Raw genomic sequence first — 18,222 nt, forward strand, 5'->3', positions numbered from 1 at the left:
CAAACATTCATGTCATTTCCAAAAAGAAAGTGCAAGATTGTCAAGCGACATTTTAAAACAAGCTATTAGTGCACTTTTGTGCATGATGTCACTAAGACATATGTGTAGAATATATTTATATTATTCATATATTATATATATTATATATATAATATATGTCATCCATCCATCCATTTTCTACCGCTTATTCCCTTTTATGTCATATATTATTTATTATTATTATTGTTTAATGTGAGCGAGCTGTGGGGCTGAATTTCCCCCAGGGATCAATAAAGTACTTTCTATTCTATTCTATATCAAAACAACAATAAATTAAAGTGCACTGTTTGTACGGAACGCCACTACAATAGTTTAAAACAAATAAAGTGCACTTTTGTGCATGATGTCACACAAGATATATCAATAACTGTCAAATGAAAATGAGCTGCATAATAGGAAATCAAATCGCTATGTGGTAGTTTACTGCAGACGTCATCTCCTTATGTTGTTGACTATTTTTTTCATATGGTGTTAATGGGGAAATGGTTGCCTCGGCACGTTGTTGGTGTGGCACCGAACGAAGAGGTTGACACGCAGAGTTTCAAGCACTCTTTATTCTCTAGCGGGTGACTTTTAAATGATGCTACATATTAGCAGTAATGCTACTTTTTGTAGCAACGCTTTTGCCCGACAATTGACAAATTACGGTTGTCTGTTTGACAGCTTCCCACTTAAAGCCAAACCACCGCCAGACGATGGACCCCTTGCTGTTATTCTTGGGAACTAATTCTTCCTTCATTTGTTCCCAGATTCGCAACTTTTTTCTCTCCTATTACCACTCGCACCACAGCTAACGTTACCCATGCTGCGACCTCTCTGCTCCGCGAGGGCGTATACGTATGTAACGTATGTAAAAAGGTGAAGTGAATTATATTTATATAGCGCTTTTTCTCTAGTGACTCAAAGCATTTTTACATAGTGAAACCCAATATCTAAGTTACATTTAAACCAGTGTAAAGTGTCTTGCCCAAGGACACAACGGCAGTGACTAGGATGGCGGAAGCGGGGATCGAACCTAGAACCCCCAAGTTGCTGGCACAGCCACTCTACCAACTGAACTATACTGCCCAGGTGCGCTTGCTGTCTGTGAGAAGGAGAGACAAGAAAGAGTGGGAAGAGCCTGTGGTGTAATGCCCGCAGCTAAAAGCAACTGAGTGAGAACGTATACTCGAATATCTCGATATAGTCATTTTCTATATCGCACAGAGACAAACCCACGATATATCGAGAATATCAATATATCGCCCAGCCGTAGATCATGTCCAAAATGTGGCCAAAGTGTTAATGTTTCCCTGAATTAACCACAGCTCCACCAGTGCCAGCAGCACTCGATGGGATCACCACCATGCTTGACTAGGCAAGACACAATTATTACCAGCTATTCACAAAATAACGACCTATTTTCAGTACATTTATGCTTCCATACAAGCTGTATATGGACTTCTCTAAAGTACACCCAAGTTTTGGAGGACAAAATATTGATAGACTGTTGAAAGGCTGTATTATTTTGTAATATATGTAGTACTTACTTGCATTGTCCTTCCAGGTTCTGGCAGTCAAAGCCGTCATAGAGGCATCCAGCGTTGTCACATTGCGAGTCGCACTTGCCGTCGTTGAAGTAGCGCCAGCATTGCAGCGAGGCCGAGCAGTTCTTCCACGGGTCGTCGAAGTTGAGCGAGCAGTCGCCGTTGTCCCAGCCGCACGCGTGGTTGTTGCACAGCCCGTCGCACACCTGGTTGTGCTTGCGCTCCTCGCACTGCGGGATCTCGCAGGCCACGTCCACCACCACAGACGGCGGCGGCGTGATGTCATGGCCAGGACCCCCCGGGGAGCTGTAATCTAGGATGTGGCACCAGAGGCCGTTGAAGTTGGCAGGGCAGACGCAATGGTAGTAAGGCTCCTCCGAGGTGTTCTCGCACGTGCCAAAGTTGTAGCAGGGGTTGGAGTTGCAGGGGCTGTCGGTGGGATACTGGCACTGGGGTCCCGTGAATGATGGCGTGCAGAAACACTTGGGGCTTTTTTGGCCGGAGATGCATGTGCCTCCGTTGCGGCAGTGGAGGCTGCCGCAAGCCCGAGCGTCATATTCGCATGTGGAGCCAGTAAAACCCTGCATGATTAATAAAGATGAATAAAGGTAATACATACTCCTTGTGTGCTGTGTGAGAGTGTATGCGCAGACTTACCGGAGGGCATTTGCATATGAAGCCATGTGGGGTGTTACTGGCGACAGCACAGGTGCCCCCATTACGACAAGGTCGACCCTTACAGCCGTCGAACACAGCGTCACAGCGCTGACCTGCAGTGACATCACAAATAGGCAAACTATAAATCCATAGTTGTAGACGACTACAATAGTAGGTCGGTAGTACATTTTTTGGATGTCTTAAGAAGGGATTGATATTCTTGATACACTATAATAGATGGCCACATTGCAGTTATGGCTAACACCAGAGGACCGCTTGTAACAGTGAATATATCCATCTATACATTCATCCATCTTCTTCCGCTTATCCGAGGTCGGGTCGCGGGGGCAGCAGCCTAAGCAGGGAAGCCCATACTTCCCTCTCCCCAGCCATTTTGTCCAGCTCCTCCCGGGGGAATCCCGAGGCATTCCCAGGCCAGCCGGGAGACATAGTCTTCCCAACATGTCCTGGGTCTTCCTACCGGTCGGACGTGACCGAACCACCTCCCTAGGGAGGTGTTCGGGTGGCATCCTGACCAGATGACTGAACCACCTCATCTGGCTCCTCTTTATGTGGAGGAGCAGCGGCTTTACTTTGAGCTCCTTCCGGATGACAGAGCTACTCACCCTATCTCTAAGGAAGGGACCCGCCACCCGGCGGAGGAAATTTCCCCCAGGGATCAATAAAGTACTTTCTATTCTATTCTATTTCGGCCGCTTGTACCTGTGATCTTGTCGTTTCGGTCATGGCCCAAAGCTCATGATCATAGGTAAGGATGGGAATATAGATCGACAGGTAAATTGAGAGCTTTGCCTTCCGGCTCAGCTCCTTGCTCACCACAACGGATCGATACAGCGTCCGCATTACTGAAGATGCCGCATCGATCAGCCTGTCGACCTCACGATCCACTCTTCCCTTACTCGTGAACAAGACTCTGAGGTAGTTGAACTCCTCCACTTGGGGCAAGATCGCCTCCCCAACCCGGAGATGGCACTCCACCCTTTTCCGGGCGAGAACCATGGACTCGGATTTGGGGGTGCTGATTCTTATCCCAGTCGCTTCACACTCAGTGAATATATACGAACATAAATGTATGATTGCCTCATGATAGTATTATTAATTATAAAATATATTTGTGGAGAGACATAGCCGACGGGCCTACAACGGGCAGAAAGCAGCAGCGCGGGCCCACCTGGAGGCCAGGAGGCGGGGCATGCGGCGGCGAGGAGAGGCGTGACACACGCGGAGCGACACTGGAGCGGCAGGTGCGTATATTCCACACCTGCTCACAATCTGTCTATCTGCTGCTAGAGTACAAAAAGGGCGAGGGAGGAACGAGCGAGAGAGCAGCACGGAGGAGGAAACGACGGCCACCCGACCACGAGCAAGACGATCGATCCAGCCCGAGATGACAAACCCCCACAGCGGACACAAGCACCGGACGCCGAAAGGTGTGCAACGGCGACAAGCAGGCAGAACGCGCGCACTGAAAAGTGGCGTGACCAACGGCAGTGCCGGCGCACTAGAAATGGGAGCGCCCAACTGGCCAGAAGACAGATTTAATGAGGAAATAAATCTGAATCAATCCTGCTATGATGCGTCGTGTGTCAAGTGTCCCCGCAACCCACACGAGGACGGCTGGGAGTCCGTCACGATATCATTGCGTGTACATTGAATTATTAGATTTGTTTTATGTACAAATTGATGAATAAATTGCTTTGCAATCATAAGTCATTGTGACAAATAAATATTTATGTATTTTGGTTTACATAAATAGTAATATATTTCTTCCGTGTACAGATAATTTTAAAGTTTAAAAGATACACAATGCTTCTCCCTGCTCAGAGTCTCTCTACAATCCATCAAATATCTCTGGAATCTGAGACGGATATCTTGAAATGCTCCATTGCTGATGGTGAAGGAATACTTTACTTCACTACTTTGGGGATATTGCAACAACATTGGACTCTGAAAAAGGTATTTTAAGAGTATCAAATCAAGGCCCAAACAGGCCTTCTGAAAACTTCAGTGCAGCTCATCAAGTAACCTAAAATACCTGTGTAAAATTACTTGAAAAGATGACAATAACAATTAAAAAGTTGTCAGAGGAACTTGAAGGGATAAAGAAATCTCTAAACTTCATGGGTGAAGAGATTGCCAAGGTTCTAAAGCAACAAGGAAACATCATGGGCCTCATGGAGGAAGTGAAGGAGCTGAAGGAGAAAGTGATCCAGAGAGACAAAAGGATTGAACTTTTGGAGCAGAGATGTGAGGATTTGGAGCAACAATCATTTGTCAATGACATTGTGGTCACAGGACTAGAGCTGAAACACCGCAGTTATGCTCGAGTTACAGCTGGGATGAACCAAGGTGAAGATGCTCCTACGGAGGAACTTGAAACTCTTGAGCAAAAACTCCTGGACTTTTTCAGAGGTAAAAACATCATCGTTGAGAAACAAAACATATCAACATGCTATTCATTTCCAAACAAGAATGTTAAAGCAAGACCAATAATAGTGATGCAGATGGTTAACCAGAAACACAAAATGGGGCTGCTGAGACAGTCCAAAAAGCTAAAGGGTACTGGAATTTATCTGAATGAGCACCTGACAAAGAAAAATTGTGAAATTGCAATAAGTGGCCGCATTCTCAGGAAAGAAAATAAGATTCAATCTACATGGACGAGACATGGCAAAGTCTACATAAAACCAAATGGATCGGATCAAATGAAGCCAATATGGATTAAAAACGTGAAAGACTTGGAACAATTTAAATCATTTGTTGAATCAGGACAACAAATGGTATGTGGACAATGAAAATGTATGGTACACATGGTGTATGGACATTAGGATTATGGATAATGTGTTTTTTTTTAAGTTATATCGTACATTTTAGTTCATTCTTGATATTTTGGTTAAACTTCTTTGGAGGATGACTAATAATGAGTTTGACTTTTATATTTCTGACGAGGAAGAAAGCAGTATAGCTGGGCAAGAAGATATTCAAGACAGGATAAGCTGTAAGGAACTAAATTTAAGTTATTTAGAAATGAATGATGATAAAGTAGGAGAATTTTGTAATGACATTGATCCAGAAATTAAGTGGATTACATAACATACATTTTTCATATTACTCAGAGGATAGATTTAAAAATTTGGATTTAAAGGGTTTTTCGCTTATTCATTTTAATAGTAGAAGTCTCAGGGCTAATTTTGAGAAGATACAAGAGTGCTTGGAATCTTTAAAATCAACATTCCAAGCAATTGCCATCTCAGAGACATGGTTGACAGATGAAATTAATGATATGTTTATATTAGAAGGTTATGATTTTTATAATATAAATAGAAAAAATAAAAAAGGAGGTGGTGTTGCGTTCTATGTACAAAAAAAATATTACTGTGAAATTATCGACAGTCTAGTTATAGATGATGTTATGGAGAGTATGACTATAAAAATACAAATAAACAACGAACGTAGTGCATATTTGAGTTGTATTTATAGGACACCTGGGTCACATGTAGAGCTTTTCCATGACAGCCTACTAAAAGTACTTGGAAAACTAGCTAACAAGAAATGTGTCTTTGTGTGTGGAGATTTCAATTTTGATTTATTAAAATGGAGAACCCATAAACCAACTAATAACTTTATGAATGGAATGTTTACTTATGGTTTGCAACCAATAATTGATAAACCAAGCAGAATAACGCGAGAATGTGCTACCCTCATTGACAATATTTTTACAAATATCCATGACATAACTACAGGTGGAATACTTCTTAGTGACATCACAGATCATTTTCCAGTGTTTGTGAATATTCAAAGTATGATTGCAAATAATATAACACAAAAAACATTGTTCAAATTAACAAGATCAAGGACACCTGAAAGAATACAAGCATTTAAGAATGAGCTTTCAAAATGTTTCTGGGAAGGGGTGTATGTTGAAAATTGTAATGATTCATACAGGGCATTTCTGTTTAAATGGTTAGAACTTTATAATTCCTGCTGTCCAGTCGTGAAGTCCACACTAAAGAAAGTGAGTAAAAATAAGCCTTGGATGACGAAGGGTCTAGTAATGGCATCCAATAGAAAAAATGCTCTGTATGATAGTTACTTAAAAAATAAAACTGAACAAAATGAAAGGGAGTATAAAATTTATAAAAACAAGTTGACTTCTATTCTATGAAATCAAAAGAAAAGTTATTATAACGAGAAATTTGAAGATAGCAAAAATAATATTAAACAAACGTGGAACACAATCAACCAGGTTTTAGGTAATAGATGTAAAAATCATGAGACTCCGAGCTACTTTATGAATGATAATAATGTAAAACTAAACAAAAAAGAAATAATAGTGGAAGAATTTAATGACTATTTTGTTAAGATGGGCCCTGCACTTGCAGAAAAAATACCTGTTTATGAGGACACAGGCTTGACTAAAAACACAATAAACCCTAATTTAAAATCAATGTTTTTGAGTGGAGTAACAGAAGTGGATATAATTCAAACAGTAAGAGCCTTTAAAAGTAAAACATCTACAGACATACATCACATAGATATGGTAATTATTAAAGAATGTATTCATTTAATTGCTAAGCCATTGGGTCACATATGTAATCAATCATTCCAGTGTGGATACTTCCCAGATGATATGAAGATAGCAAAGGTTATTCCTGTTTTTAAAAACGGAAATAAGCATCTTATGGAAAATTATAGACCGATCTCAATACTCACTCAATTTTCCAAAATTTTAGAAAAGCTTTTTACAAAACAGTTAAATAATTTTCTGGAAAAAAACACCTTGCTTAAGCAGCAGCAGTATGGTTTTAGGGAAAATCTAACAACTACGTATGCAGTAATGCATATGCTAGAGGAGGTTAGTACTGCTATGGATAATGATGAATTTACAATAGCCATCTATATTGATTTAAAAAAGGCCTTCGATACCATTGACCACAGACAGTTAATAAATAAGTTGGATAAGTACGGCATCCGAGGGACAGCTCTGTCCTGGATCAAGAGCTATCTAGAAAATAGAAAACAATGTGTTCAGGTGGATAATACAATATCTGGATTTAAAAATATAGTTTGTGGAATTCCTCAGGGTTCTATAATTGGTCCTAAGTTATTTACATTTTTCATTAATGATTTTTGTGATGCATCAAGTTTCTTAACATTTTTTATGTTTGCTTATGATACAACCATCCTTTGTTCTGGAAAATTTTTTTATGAACTTTTGGTAAAAATAGAACAAGAAATGACAGTGCTTAAAAACTGGTTTGATATGGATAAATTATCACTTAATATTGCTAAAACTAAATTTATGATATTTGGTACCAAAACTGAGGTATCTAATGAAGTAAATATTAAAATAAATGGAGATAAAATTGAGCGTGTCTTTGATACTAAGTTTTTGGGAGTTATAATTGATTATAAATTATCATGGAGACAACATGTAAATTATATAAAAACAAACATATCAAAAACACTTGGTGTTTTGTATAAAACAAAATAATTACTTAATTATAATTCTTTGTTAACAATTTATTATACTTTGATACTTCCATACATGACATACTGTGTAAAACTCTGGGGAACCACTTTTAAAACCATAATTAATGATATTGTTTTGCTGCAAAAAAAAGCTGTACGGCTAATAAACAAAGCAGGATATTATGACCATACCCATCCATTATTTGTTAAATCAAAACTTATGAAATTTCAAGATATTGTTTATTATAAAATAATACAGATAATGTTCAAAGCAAAAATAAATACTCTTCCAGAAGGAATTCAAAAATACTTCTCTCTACAGACCAGCAAATACAATCTAAGAGATGAATCTAAGTTTATTTTACCAAAAGCAAGATTAGTTGTTAAACGTAGATGTTTATCGGTTCTCGGTGTTAATTTGTGGAATTCTGTTGGTAAGGAAATAAAAATGAGTGACTCAGTATTTAATTTCAAAAAGAACATGTCACAATGTATTTTAAAAAGTTATGTGAACTAGAAATGTATGTTTGTTTGGTTAAATGTTGTATTTAAAAGGTATGTATGTTTATCTATGTACAAAAAAGTGCATGTGTGTAAGTACATATTTTTGTATTATTTGTTAAAGGGCAACTTAAATGTAAATGCTGAATGACTATATTTCTTTTTGTATTACAAAATTATTAGAAAAGGTAACTTAATTGAATGTAAACAATTTTATGTAGGGCATATAAACTTTTTTGCTTCTGCCTGTTTCAGTCATGTTATTCATTTTTGAATCGTGATCCATGTTTGAATATGTTTTTGTTAGACTGAAAATAAACTGAAACTGAAAAAAAAAATGCAGTACATGCATTTTTTTCGTCAAAATTGAAAGAACAATTTTAGTAAGAAAAATTAAGACCTCTGCGATGAGGTAGCGACTTGTCAAGGGTGTACCTTGCCTTCCGACCAATTGCAGCTGAGATAGGCTCCAGCACCCTCCGCGACACCAAAAAGGAACAAGCGGTAGAAAAGGGATGGATGGATGGGTTTAAGACCTAACTACATAAATTGTGGTGGGCCAAATACGGCCCTGGGAGAAACACGGTATAAAAAATAGTGATGCAAATTATAAAACAAATTACTGTATTATTCGGACTAAAAGTTTCAGTTTTTTTTCATAGTTTGGCCGGGGTTGCGACTTATACTCAGGAGTGACTTATGTGTGAAATTATTAACACATTACCGTAAAATATCAAATAATAAAATTGATCTCATTCACGTAAGAGACTAGACGTATAAGATTTCATGGGATTTAGCAATTAGGAATTGTTTGGTGAACGTATAGCATGTTCTGTATGTTATAGTTATTTGAATGACTCTTGCCCTAATATTTATGTTAACATACCAGGCACCTTCTCAGTTGCTTATTTATGCATCATATAACGTACACTTATTCAGCCTGTTGTTCACTATATATATATATATATATATATATATATATACACACACACACATATATATACATACATATATTATTAATTAGATTAAATACAAAATGACTGTGCTACGGACCAAATTAATATGTGTTTAATTGTATGACATATACTTGTGCTCTTATAATAAATAATTTAGGAACTTAATCAGATGACAGTTTTAACAGATCATGTTTATCCGCCAGTTGTGTAATGCAATTCCGTTTGCTTATGATTTCAAATCAATAGAGTTGTCACATGAACTGGGAATTGATTTGAACTCGGCAATATTGTGTTTGATTTTATTTAAAATCAGCAGGGCTTATACCAAACCAACTAAAAACATGCACGCAAAAATACATCCCTTTTATCCCCACATATGAACAAAATCCATAAATGAAAAAATGCCACCAAACAGCGCCGATACAGAGTGTGTGGGTGTGTTTTTGTACCAGTGAATCCGGTGCGACACTCGCAGCGGTAGTTGTTGGCTAACTGGATGCATCTGTGTGTGCCCCGCGGGTCGCAGGGGTTGGATAGACACTCGTTGACGTCCCCCTCGCACCGCTCTCCCACGTATCCTGGCGGGCAGATGCAGTGGTAGCCCCCTACCCCGTCCACACATTTCCCTTGGTTAAAACACTTGGGCTCTTTGGTGATGGGATCGGCAAACGGGGTGCAGTCATCAATGTTGATCTCGCAGTTGACGCCTAGTGTAGGGACAGGGAATCGGGAACAATTTTGACATATTTTGCAGGATAATTGAATACAGGAAAGATGACAGGGGGATTTTCCTAATTAATTAAGTGAGGAGAGGCTGGCAAGTGGTGTGTGTGTGTTGGGCCTGCTGACCTTGGGTCCCTCGGGGACAGGAGCATTTGTAGGTATTGATCAGGTCAATGCAGGTACCCCCGTTCTGGCACGGCTGGGAGAAACACTCATTGATCTCGTCCGAGCAGTTGGTCCCTACGAAGCCTGGCATGCACTGTGACGCCAAGGAGGAGGAAGAAAAAGAAGACGAGAAGGGAAGAGTTCAATCGATAGCTGACATGAAACAAAGATTTTGATTACCTGGCGTTTTTTTCCCTCTGGTCTCTATACTGCCAAGACCGGCCTATCCTTTATTGAGGGGAGATTACCATTTCTGGAGGTGGATGCTGTTTATAAATAGGCCTGTTCATTAGGACTGTCTTGTGTTTATTGCAGTGACACTAAAACATGTATCTGATCAACTAAGGTAGCTTTTAAAATAAATACAACACATTTTTGATCTAATGGAGGCTTGCACAACGGCACTACTACCCTACTGTATCTGTGCCAAAAAAATAAAAATTATATATATATATATATATATATATATATATATATATATTTATATATATATATATATATATATATATTTATATATACATATATATATATATATATATATATCAATCATATATGCATATACAAATATACTGTATATATACACATATAGACATATATATATATATAGACATATATATATATATATATATATACATATAGACAAATATATATGTACATATATATATGCATATAGACATATATACTGTATATATACACATATCGACATATATACAGACATATATAGATATTTATATACATAGGTATATATATATATATATATATATATATATATATACATATATATATACATATAGACAAATATAGATCAATACATATAGACATATATATATTTATATACATAGGTATATATATATATATATATACATATAGACAAATATAGATCAATACATATAGACATATATATATAAATATACATAGTTATATATATGTATATATATATACATATACATATAGACATATATATATATATATATGTCTATATGTATGACTATATGTATATATATATATATATTATTATTATTCTAACTGCAACAATACTAATTCTACTTTTTTGTCATATATTAGGGGTGGGCAAGTTAATGCGTTAATTACGAGTTAACTCATCAATCTTTTAACGCCGACAAATATTTTATCGCACGTTTGCGTATGTTGTTTACATGCTTTTATTTTGTTAACGCCTTTTCTTAATAAGATGGCGACGCCCGGACGGGCTTCGGCGTCGAGGGGCTCTTGGTAAAGATGGAACATTTGGCAAAAATACCGGACAATTCAGCAAATTTCATGGCTGGCTTACAGCGTGGTCACTCCGGGATCACTTACGACCGCCAGACAATTCTGGATGTGGATAGATCGGGCCGTTTTGGACTGAATGACGCGTGCTTGCTGGATCGGCTAGCTAGCATGGGAATACTTTGCCGGCTACATCCAGCGGCCTGTGAAGCAGCGGAGTATATGTGGTGTCTGTCTATTTATGAATAATGCAGACGAGGAGTGTTGGCTGAGTTCTTAACGTTTGCTTTCAGAGCGTGCATATCACAACATACAAGATGCCGTCATGGCAACACGCAACCCATACCGGGCTACCGCGCATGCTCGTCACTCCTGTTGCATGATGGGTAGGGTAGTTCTTTTATTCCCTGCCTCATAACATCACAATATAGTACCATGTATATGATGCGTTCAGTTTATCAAAGCACCAAGCAAACAATCGGAAAATTCCCGTCATATCAATTCCTAGATATGGTCATAATTTTTTTAAGTGCACTACGCATAATAAACCCAACATTATTAATATTGCTACTACAGATAATTTGATCAAAAATTCCCTAAAACAGCCCACTACCTATAATGTAGGTTTTTTAAACATAAGATCCCTGATAAAAAAAATGTTTCTGCTGTTACCTCAGAAATTGCCTGTTCGGATGTTATGATTGTGGCTCAGAGATTTGTATGTGGATTATATTTATTTTCCATAACAAACAGGATAACTTAAATACCCTGGCAGTGGCAATAAGCTTAAATGTTTGTATTAGAATTTTTTGAGTTGATTTTCATAAAATATGCTATTTAACTGCTACTGTTTAACAAGTACTGATTTAAATTGTGTTTGCACAACAAATGTTTTGGCGCTTTTGTTCATGTGGGAGAATATTCCAATAAAGGTGCACTACACACTACTTTTGAATTCATTATTGGGCTTTGCGTATACAATGTAGTTAATCGCGATTAATCGGAGAAATTGGGCGATTAACTTCGATTAAAATTTTTAATCGTTGCCCAGCCCTAATATATATATATATATATATATATATATATATATATATATATATATATATATATATTAGTAATTCCATTACATTTAATGGTACCTTCTTGTTATGATACCCTTCTTTACTGATTGGCAAAGAGGAATCACATGGCTCTAACACGCAATGGGGCTGCAGCAATCGAATATTTAAGTTATCAAATAATCCATCAAATAGTTTGTTCGATTAATTGAATACACCCTATAAAATAGTGAAAATAAACCAAAAATTGTACCGCTTGCAATAACCTTCATTCTTTTTTTTAAACAAATTCACATCAACAAAAGTAGGATGATAAAAAGTCAAATATAATAAAGATATTGATTTAGATAATCATATATATATATATATATACATATATATATATGTATGTATATATATATATGTATATATATATACATACACACACACTCATATATATATATATATATATATATATATATATATATATATATTGTATACATAAAAACTGAGCATAACTTAAAAAAAGGTAATAAATTAGGGTGACAACCAAGGTAAACAAAAAGGCAAAGTATGACCATTCATCAGCGCAGTCATTGACATTCAAATAATAAAGAATAAAGCACATTCTGCAACAATTTCACACAAAGAATTTAGAAGGCATTCCTTGAAAGAGTTGTGTTTGCTATTTGGACAACTCATTAGCATTAACATACAAACTGCATATATGTGAAAATGTTCTCAGATGCCCTCATGTCTTTGAAAAAAACTTTTAATTAAAGTTCCAGGCACTCCATCCAGTTTGTATTTAATAATTTGTATTAGTTACACTCATTTAACGATTAATCAAAGCTTCTTCTAATCAAATGAATCAACCAATCGTTGCAGTGCCTCAAGGCCGTTTTGACCCAAGTTTAAAATGCCAAATAAGGTTCCTTCAATATTTAATCTTGCACTGGTTCCTCACCTTGCATGAATATCCTCCCAGAAAGTCCGTACACGACGCTCCATTTTGACAAGGGTTGGGGGTGCATTCATCCACCTGCTCTTCGCAGTAGCTTCCCGTGTAACCAACCTGGCAGTGGCACCGGTGGACGTTCCCGGCATCCAGACACTGGCCTGAGTTACGACACAGATTGGCGACATCGACCCCTGTAGGCACAAGAGTAGGTTGTTAAGTTAAGGAGTTGAAAAACACATACACAAGAAATGAACGGCGTTACCTCTCTGTTTGGCTGCGACCTCGCAGGAGACACTCGGTATGTCGCAGTAGACCCCCGCCCAACCAGTCTGGCACTCGCAGCTGTAAGTGGTCCCCCTTTGCCAGCAGGTGCCCCCGTTCTTACAAGGCGACGAGTCGCACCAGCGCACCAGATTCTAACGTAGGGATACGCAACATTCAATAAAACATGCAATAAAAAACAAAACACTGTAAACTAATGATGTCCGATAACGTTTTTTTTGCCGGTATCCGAAATTCCGATATTGTCCAACTCTTATTTACCGATTCCGATATTAACCGATACCCATATATACAGTTGTGGAAAAAAACACATTATTATGACAAATGTTGTTGTGATGCCCCGCTGGATGCATTAAACAATGTAACAAGGTTTTCCAAATTAAATCAACTTAAGTTATGGGAAAAAATGCCAACATGGCACTGCCATATTTAGGGACCGATGTCCCTTTGGGACAGAGGACCCGATTGAATTTCTAAGGTTTTATTATTATTCTTTATTATACTGCCGCCTCTTTTTAGGGACCGATGTCCCTTTGGGACAGAGGACCCTATTGAATTTCTAAGGTTTTATTATTATTCTTTATTATACCGCCGCCTCTTTGAGCTTCAATTTGACCCCCTTAACATTCTTCAAAACTCACCAAATTTGACACACACATCAGGACTGGCGAAAATTGCGATCTAATCAAAAAATCAAAACCCAAAACTCAAAATTGCGCTCTAGCGCCCCCTAGGAAGAAAACACAGACAAAACTTTCTCTAACTTCCAGTAGGAACACCGTAGAAACATGAAACAAAAACCACTACGTAGGTCTCAGTTAGAACTATATTTCATACATTCTTACCTCCCAGCTAAAATCAACAGGAATCTTGCAATTTCCCCTTCAATACAAAAGTTGGCAAATTTTTTTTCGCAAACATTACCTCCTCTTAGGCCGTTTGTCGTTTCGGCTGCAAATAAGCAACAGAAGAGAGATTGAACCCTTCTGATTAAAAGTTGATGAAATAGTTTTAATCACTGCTACGGTTTTGATTTCATCAGCCTTCAAAGAACCGCTGCGCTGAAAACCATTTCAAAGATGGCCGCCGTGCGCAGACACAGTGAGGGAGACGTTTTTTTCCCCTACCGTCTGCTGCTCTTGCGCACGCACCAACATTCGTGGGGGAGGAGCTGTGATCGTCTATACAAAGATGGCTGCCAGGTGCCGTCGCTAAGCCGGTATGTTTTAAAGTTGTCGTTTGCCTGCATATCGTAAAAACAACTGTCCGACATTCTTTATTTTGGGTACTTACATATGGTGCCTGACTGTTGTGGCGTTTTAAGGCCATCTGCACTTTTTATTTTACGGTAAAGACAATGAATGGTTAGGTTTTGATTGAATTAGCCTTCAAAGAACCGCTGCGCTAAAAAACATTTCTAAGATGGCCACCGTGCGCTCACACAGAGAGCTAGACGTTTTTTTTCCTTTTTTCCCCCTACCGCAATCAGTATGTAATCTTATAAATGGCATAAACGCGCCAGTGACACAATATTTGAATAATATTAACATTAGTTTTGCTTCGCCCTCGTGTGAAATATTTGTTAAGATGGCTGCCGGCTAGCTAACGCTTATCTGGGCTTGGGTCGCAGGGGCAGCAGCCAAAGCGGTCCCGTCCATCCCTGCTTCCAGCTTTAATTTATTGAAGTTACAAAGTGCATTATTTTTTTTAACATGCCTTAAAACAGCAGCTTGGAATTTGAGACATGCTCTTCCCGAGAGAGCATGAGGAGGCTGAGGTGGGCGGGGTATATTGTAGCGTCGCGGAAGAGTTAGTGCTGCAAGGGGGGTTCTGGGTATTTGTTCTGTTGTGTTTATGTTGTGTTACGTTGCGGATGCTCTCCCGAAATGTGTTTGTCATTCTTGTTTGGTGTGGGTTCACAGTGTGCCGCATATTTGTAACAGTGTTAAAGTTGTTTATAAGGTCACCCTCAGTGTGACCTGTATGGCTTTTGACCAAGTATGCCTTGCATTCACTTGTGTGTGTGTAAAAATCCATAGGTATTATGTGACTGGACAATGACCTCTATGGTTTATTGGCGCTCTGTACTTCTCCTTACGTCCGTGTACAACTCTGTACAGCTTTTATCGATATTGGATTTTTGAAACTGATAATTTCCAATATTACATTTTAAAGCATTTATCGGTCGATAATATCGGCAGCCCGATATTATCGGACATTTCTACTGTAAACACACAGTTCACTGCACCTACCTGACAGTTGAGTCCCGTGTAGCCGTGAGGACAGGTGCACTTGTAGGTGCCATAGCTGTCCTGGCAGGTGCCGCCATTCAGGCAGGGTCTGGAGTCGCACTCGTTGATGTCGTGCTGACAGTAGCTGCCAGTGAAGCCAGATGGGCACAAGCAAGTGAAGGTGTTGATGCCATCCACACATGTCCCGCCGTTAAAACAGGAGCTTCAGACAAAAAAAGGCGCGAAAAATGCATTGAAATTACATAATCATAATTATCTAAAAAAAGTTCAACAAGACCATACAGTTTAAAATGCAGTCTATATTGAAGTTTATGCTGTTTTAATAGAGTATTTCACCAGAGGGGGCAGCAGTGGACAAGAAAAGCTTTGTGCCATACCTCTCTGTGCAGTCAGGAGTGTTGTTTTCACAGTGGATTCCACTGAAGCCTGGCGGGCAGGTGCAGGTGTAACTGTTGACACAGTCCGTGCAGTTGGCTCCGTTCTTGCACGGGTTGCTCTCACACTCGTTGATGTCTTCGTCGCACGTGTTGCCTCGAAAGCCTGGCTGGCACGTGCACAAGAATCCGTCCACCTCGTCCTCACACAGGCCTCCGTTACTGCATGGATCTGAAGAAAGGGAAACAGTTTTTTGATTTTGTTGAAGACCTATTTCAGAATGACAGGAAGACAGACAAGAGAGCTTACTGGGCTTGCAGTCGTCAATGTCAGTTTCACAGTTGCGCCCGGTGAAGCCCGGTTTGCAGCCGCAGCGGTAACTTCCCATGGTGTTCTGGCAAGTAGCACCATTACGGCAGGGTTTTTTTACACACTCTTTAATGTCCACCTCGCAGGTTTGCCCTGAAAATACATTAGAGAGACACACAATTAATAAGAAACCCTGCAAATAAGAACTCCTCGCTGCAAAAACTGAAATCTAATTAAGATGAAATATCTCATATAAGGGGTGATAGTTGCTTATTTTCTGTCTGATAAGATGATTCTTTTCACTAAGCAAATTTTATATTAGAGTGTTTTGCTTGTTTTAAGGGCTTTGGTTCTAAATTATCTCAGTAAGATACCACAGCTTGTTGCTGAGATTTTATGAGCTATATTGAGTAAAACATGCTTAAAACCAGAATATCAACTGATGCAAAGCTCTGTCATCAACACTCACAAGTATGAAACACATTTTTTTAAAGTAATAATTTCTTATTTTAAGCATGAAAAAAAAAATCACGACTTTGACACAATTTTGTCTCATAATTAAAACAGATGACAGCCAAATGGACTTTGCTGTTTTATTTTCAATGAAACAATAGAAAATACGTACTCATATACAAGTACAGTTGCCACAGTACATTAAACAGACAGATAATATTTTAACATTTAACATTTCTAACAATTTTGAACAGAAATAGTTCATGCACATTCAGATAAATTGTTCAACATTACATATAAAACATTTCTGGATGGGGGCCGGGCTGTATAAATGCGCACTAACTGACTGAAAGAGCACGCACTTGGCGTGATGATGTCATGTTGTCGATGGAAAAATGTATTTTTAGACAATATGATTTGCCTGAGCGGCTAGGAGACCACGAGAGTAACAAGCGGTTGCCTTGTTGCCTTCCATTAACAAAAATAAATTAGTTTTTAGCGTAAGTTTGCTAGTTTCAAGAAATGTAATGCCGAGCGCATATCAATATGTCAAGATAATGGCATTAGCATTTACCTAATTTAAGAATATTTTTCAACATATTGAACAAAGAGGTCTCAATTTTTTTCCTACCAATAAAAGTGCACTTGTTATTAGTGAAAATATACTTATTTTAAGGTATTTTTGGGTTCAATGAAGTTAGCTAATTTTACTTGTTTTGGAAAGCCTTGACAAGCCAAATTTTCTTGTTATATTGGCAGATCATTTTGCTTAGTTCAAGTAAAATACCCCTAATTTTTGTATTTTTTTTCTTGTTTTTGAACACTGACTTTTTGCAGTGCTCCTGTAACACTTATTTCTAACAACTGTGATGCAGCATATTAGCGTACCTAACAATGACAATGAAATTGCTACAATGTCACTTCTAAGTTACCAGAGGCAAGAAGAAAGTCCCCTTGGATGACGTTTCACACAATCACTTTGTTGCTGCTACACTAAAGAAAATGTTTAAAATGTCATGTGATTATATAGACTAGGGGTGTCAAATCTTTTGACTTGGGGGCCTCATTGGGCTAAAAAAATGTGGCCTGCATGTGTGTGTGTATATATATATATATATATATATATATATATATATATATATATATATATATATATATATATAAATATATATATATACATATATATATATATATAAATATATATATATACATATATATATGTATAGGTGTATGTATATAATACGAATCGAATACGTTGTGCTA

General features: G+C 38.1%; 1 protein-coding gene across 2 annotated transcripts in view; it reads right to left on the reverse strand.

Moving 5' to 3' along the window:
* LOC133554206 (neurogenic locus notch homolog protein 1-like) overlaps nucleotides 1–18,222 on the reverse strand; it is a 129,042-nt gene that overhangs the window by 20,358 nt on the left and 90,462 nt on the right. For both annotated transcript variants that reach the window (XM_061902680.1, XM_061902675.1), the window contains 9 exons: nucleotides 16,507–16,659; nucleotides 16,200–16,428; nucleotides 15,823–16,024; nucleotides 13,551–13,704; nucleotides 13,295–13,479; nucleotides 10,022–10,154; nucleotides 9,622–9,879; nucleotides 2,223–2,335; nucleotides 1,569–2,146 (listed from right to left, as the gene is read on the reverse strand). In XM_061902680.1, coding sequence (XP_061758664.1) covers nucleotides 1,569–2,146; nucleotides 2,223–2,335; nucleotides 9,622–9,879; nucleotides 10,022–10,154; nucleotides 13,295–13,479; nucleotides 13,551–13,704; nucleotides 15,823–16,024; nucleotides 16,200–16,428; nucleotides 16,507–16,659 — 2,005 coding nt within the window. The remainder of the gene's footprint in view (nucleotides 1–1,568; nucleotides 2,147–2,222; nucleotides 2,336–9,621; nucleotides 9,880–10,021; nucleotides 10,155–13,294; nucleotides 13,480–13,550; nucleotides 13,705–15,822; nucleotides 16,025–16,199; nucleotides 16,429–16,506; nucleotides 16,660–18,222) is intronic.

Source organism: Nerophis ophidion, linkage group LG01, assembly GCF_033978795.1.
Source record: "Nerophis ophidion isolate RoL-2023_Sa linkage group LG01, RoL_Noph_v1.0, whole genome shotgun sequence".
NCBI classification, from domain to species: Eukaryota; Metazoa; Chordata; class Actinopteri; order Syngnathiformes; family Syngnathidae; genus Nerophis; species Nerophis ophidion.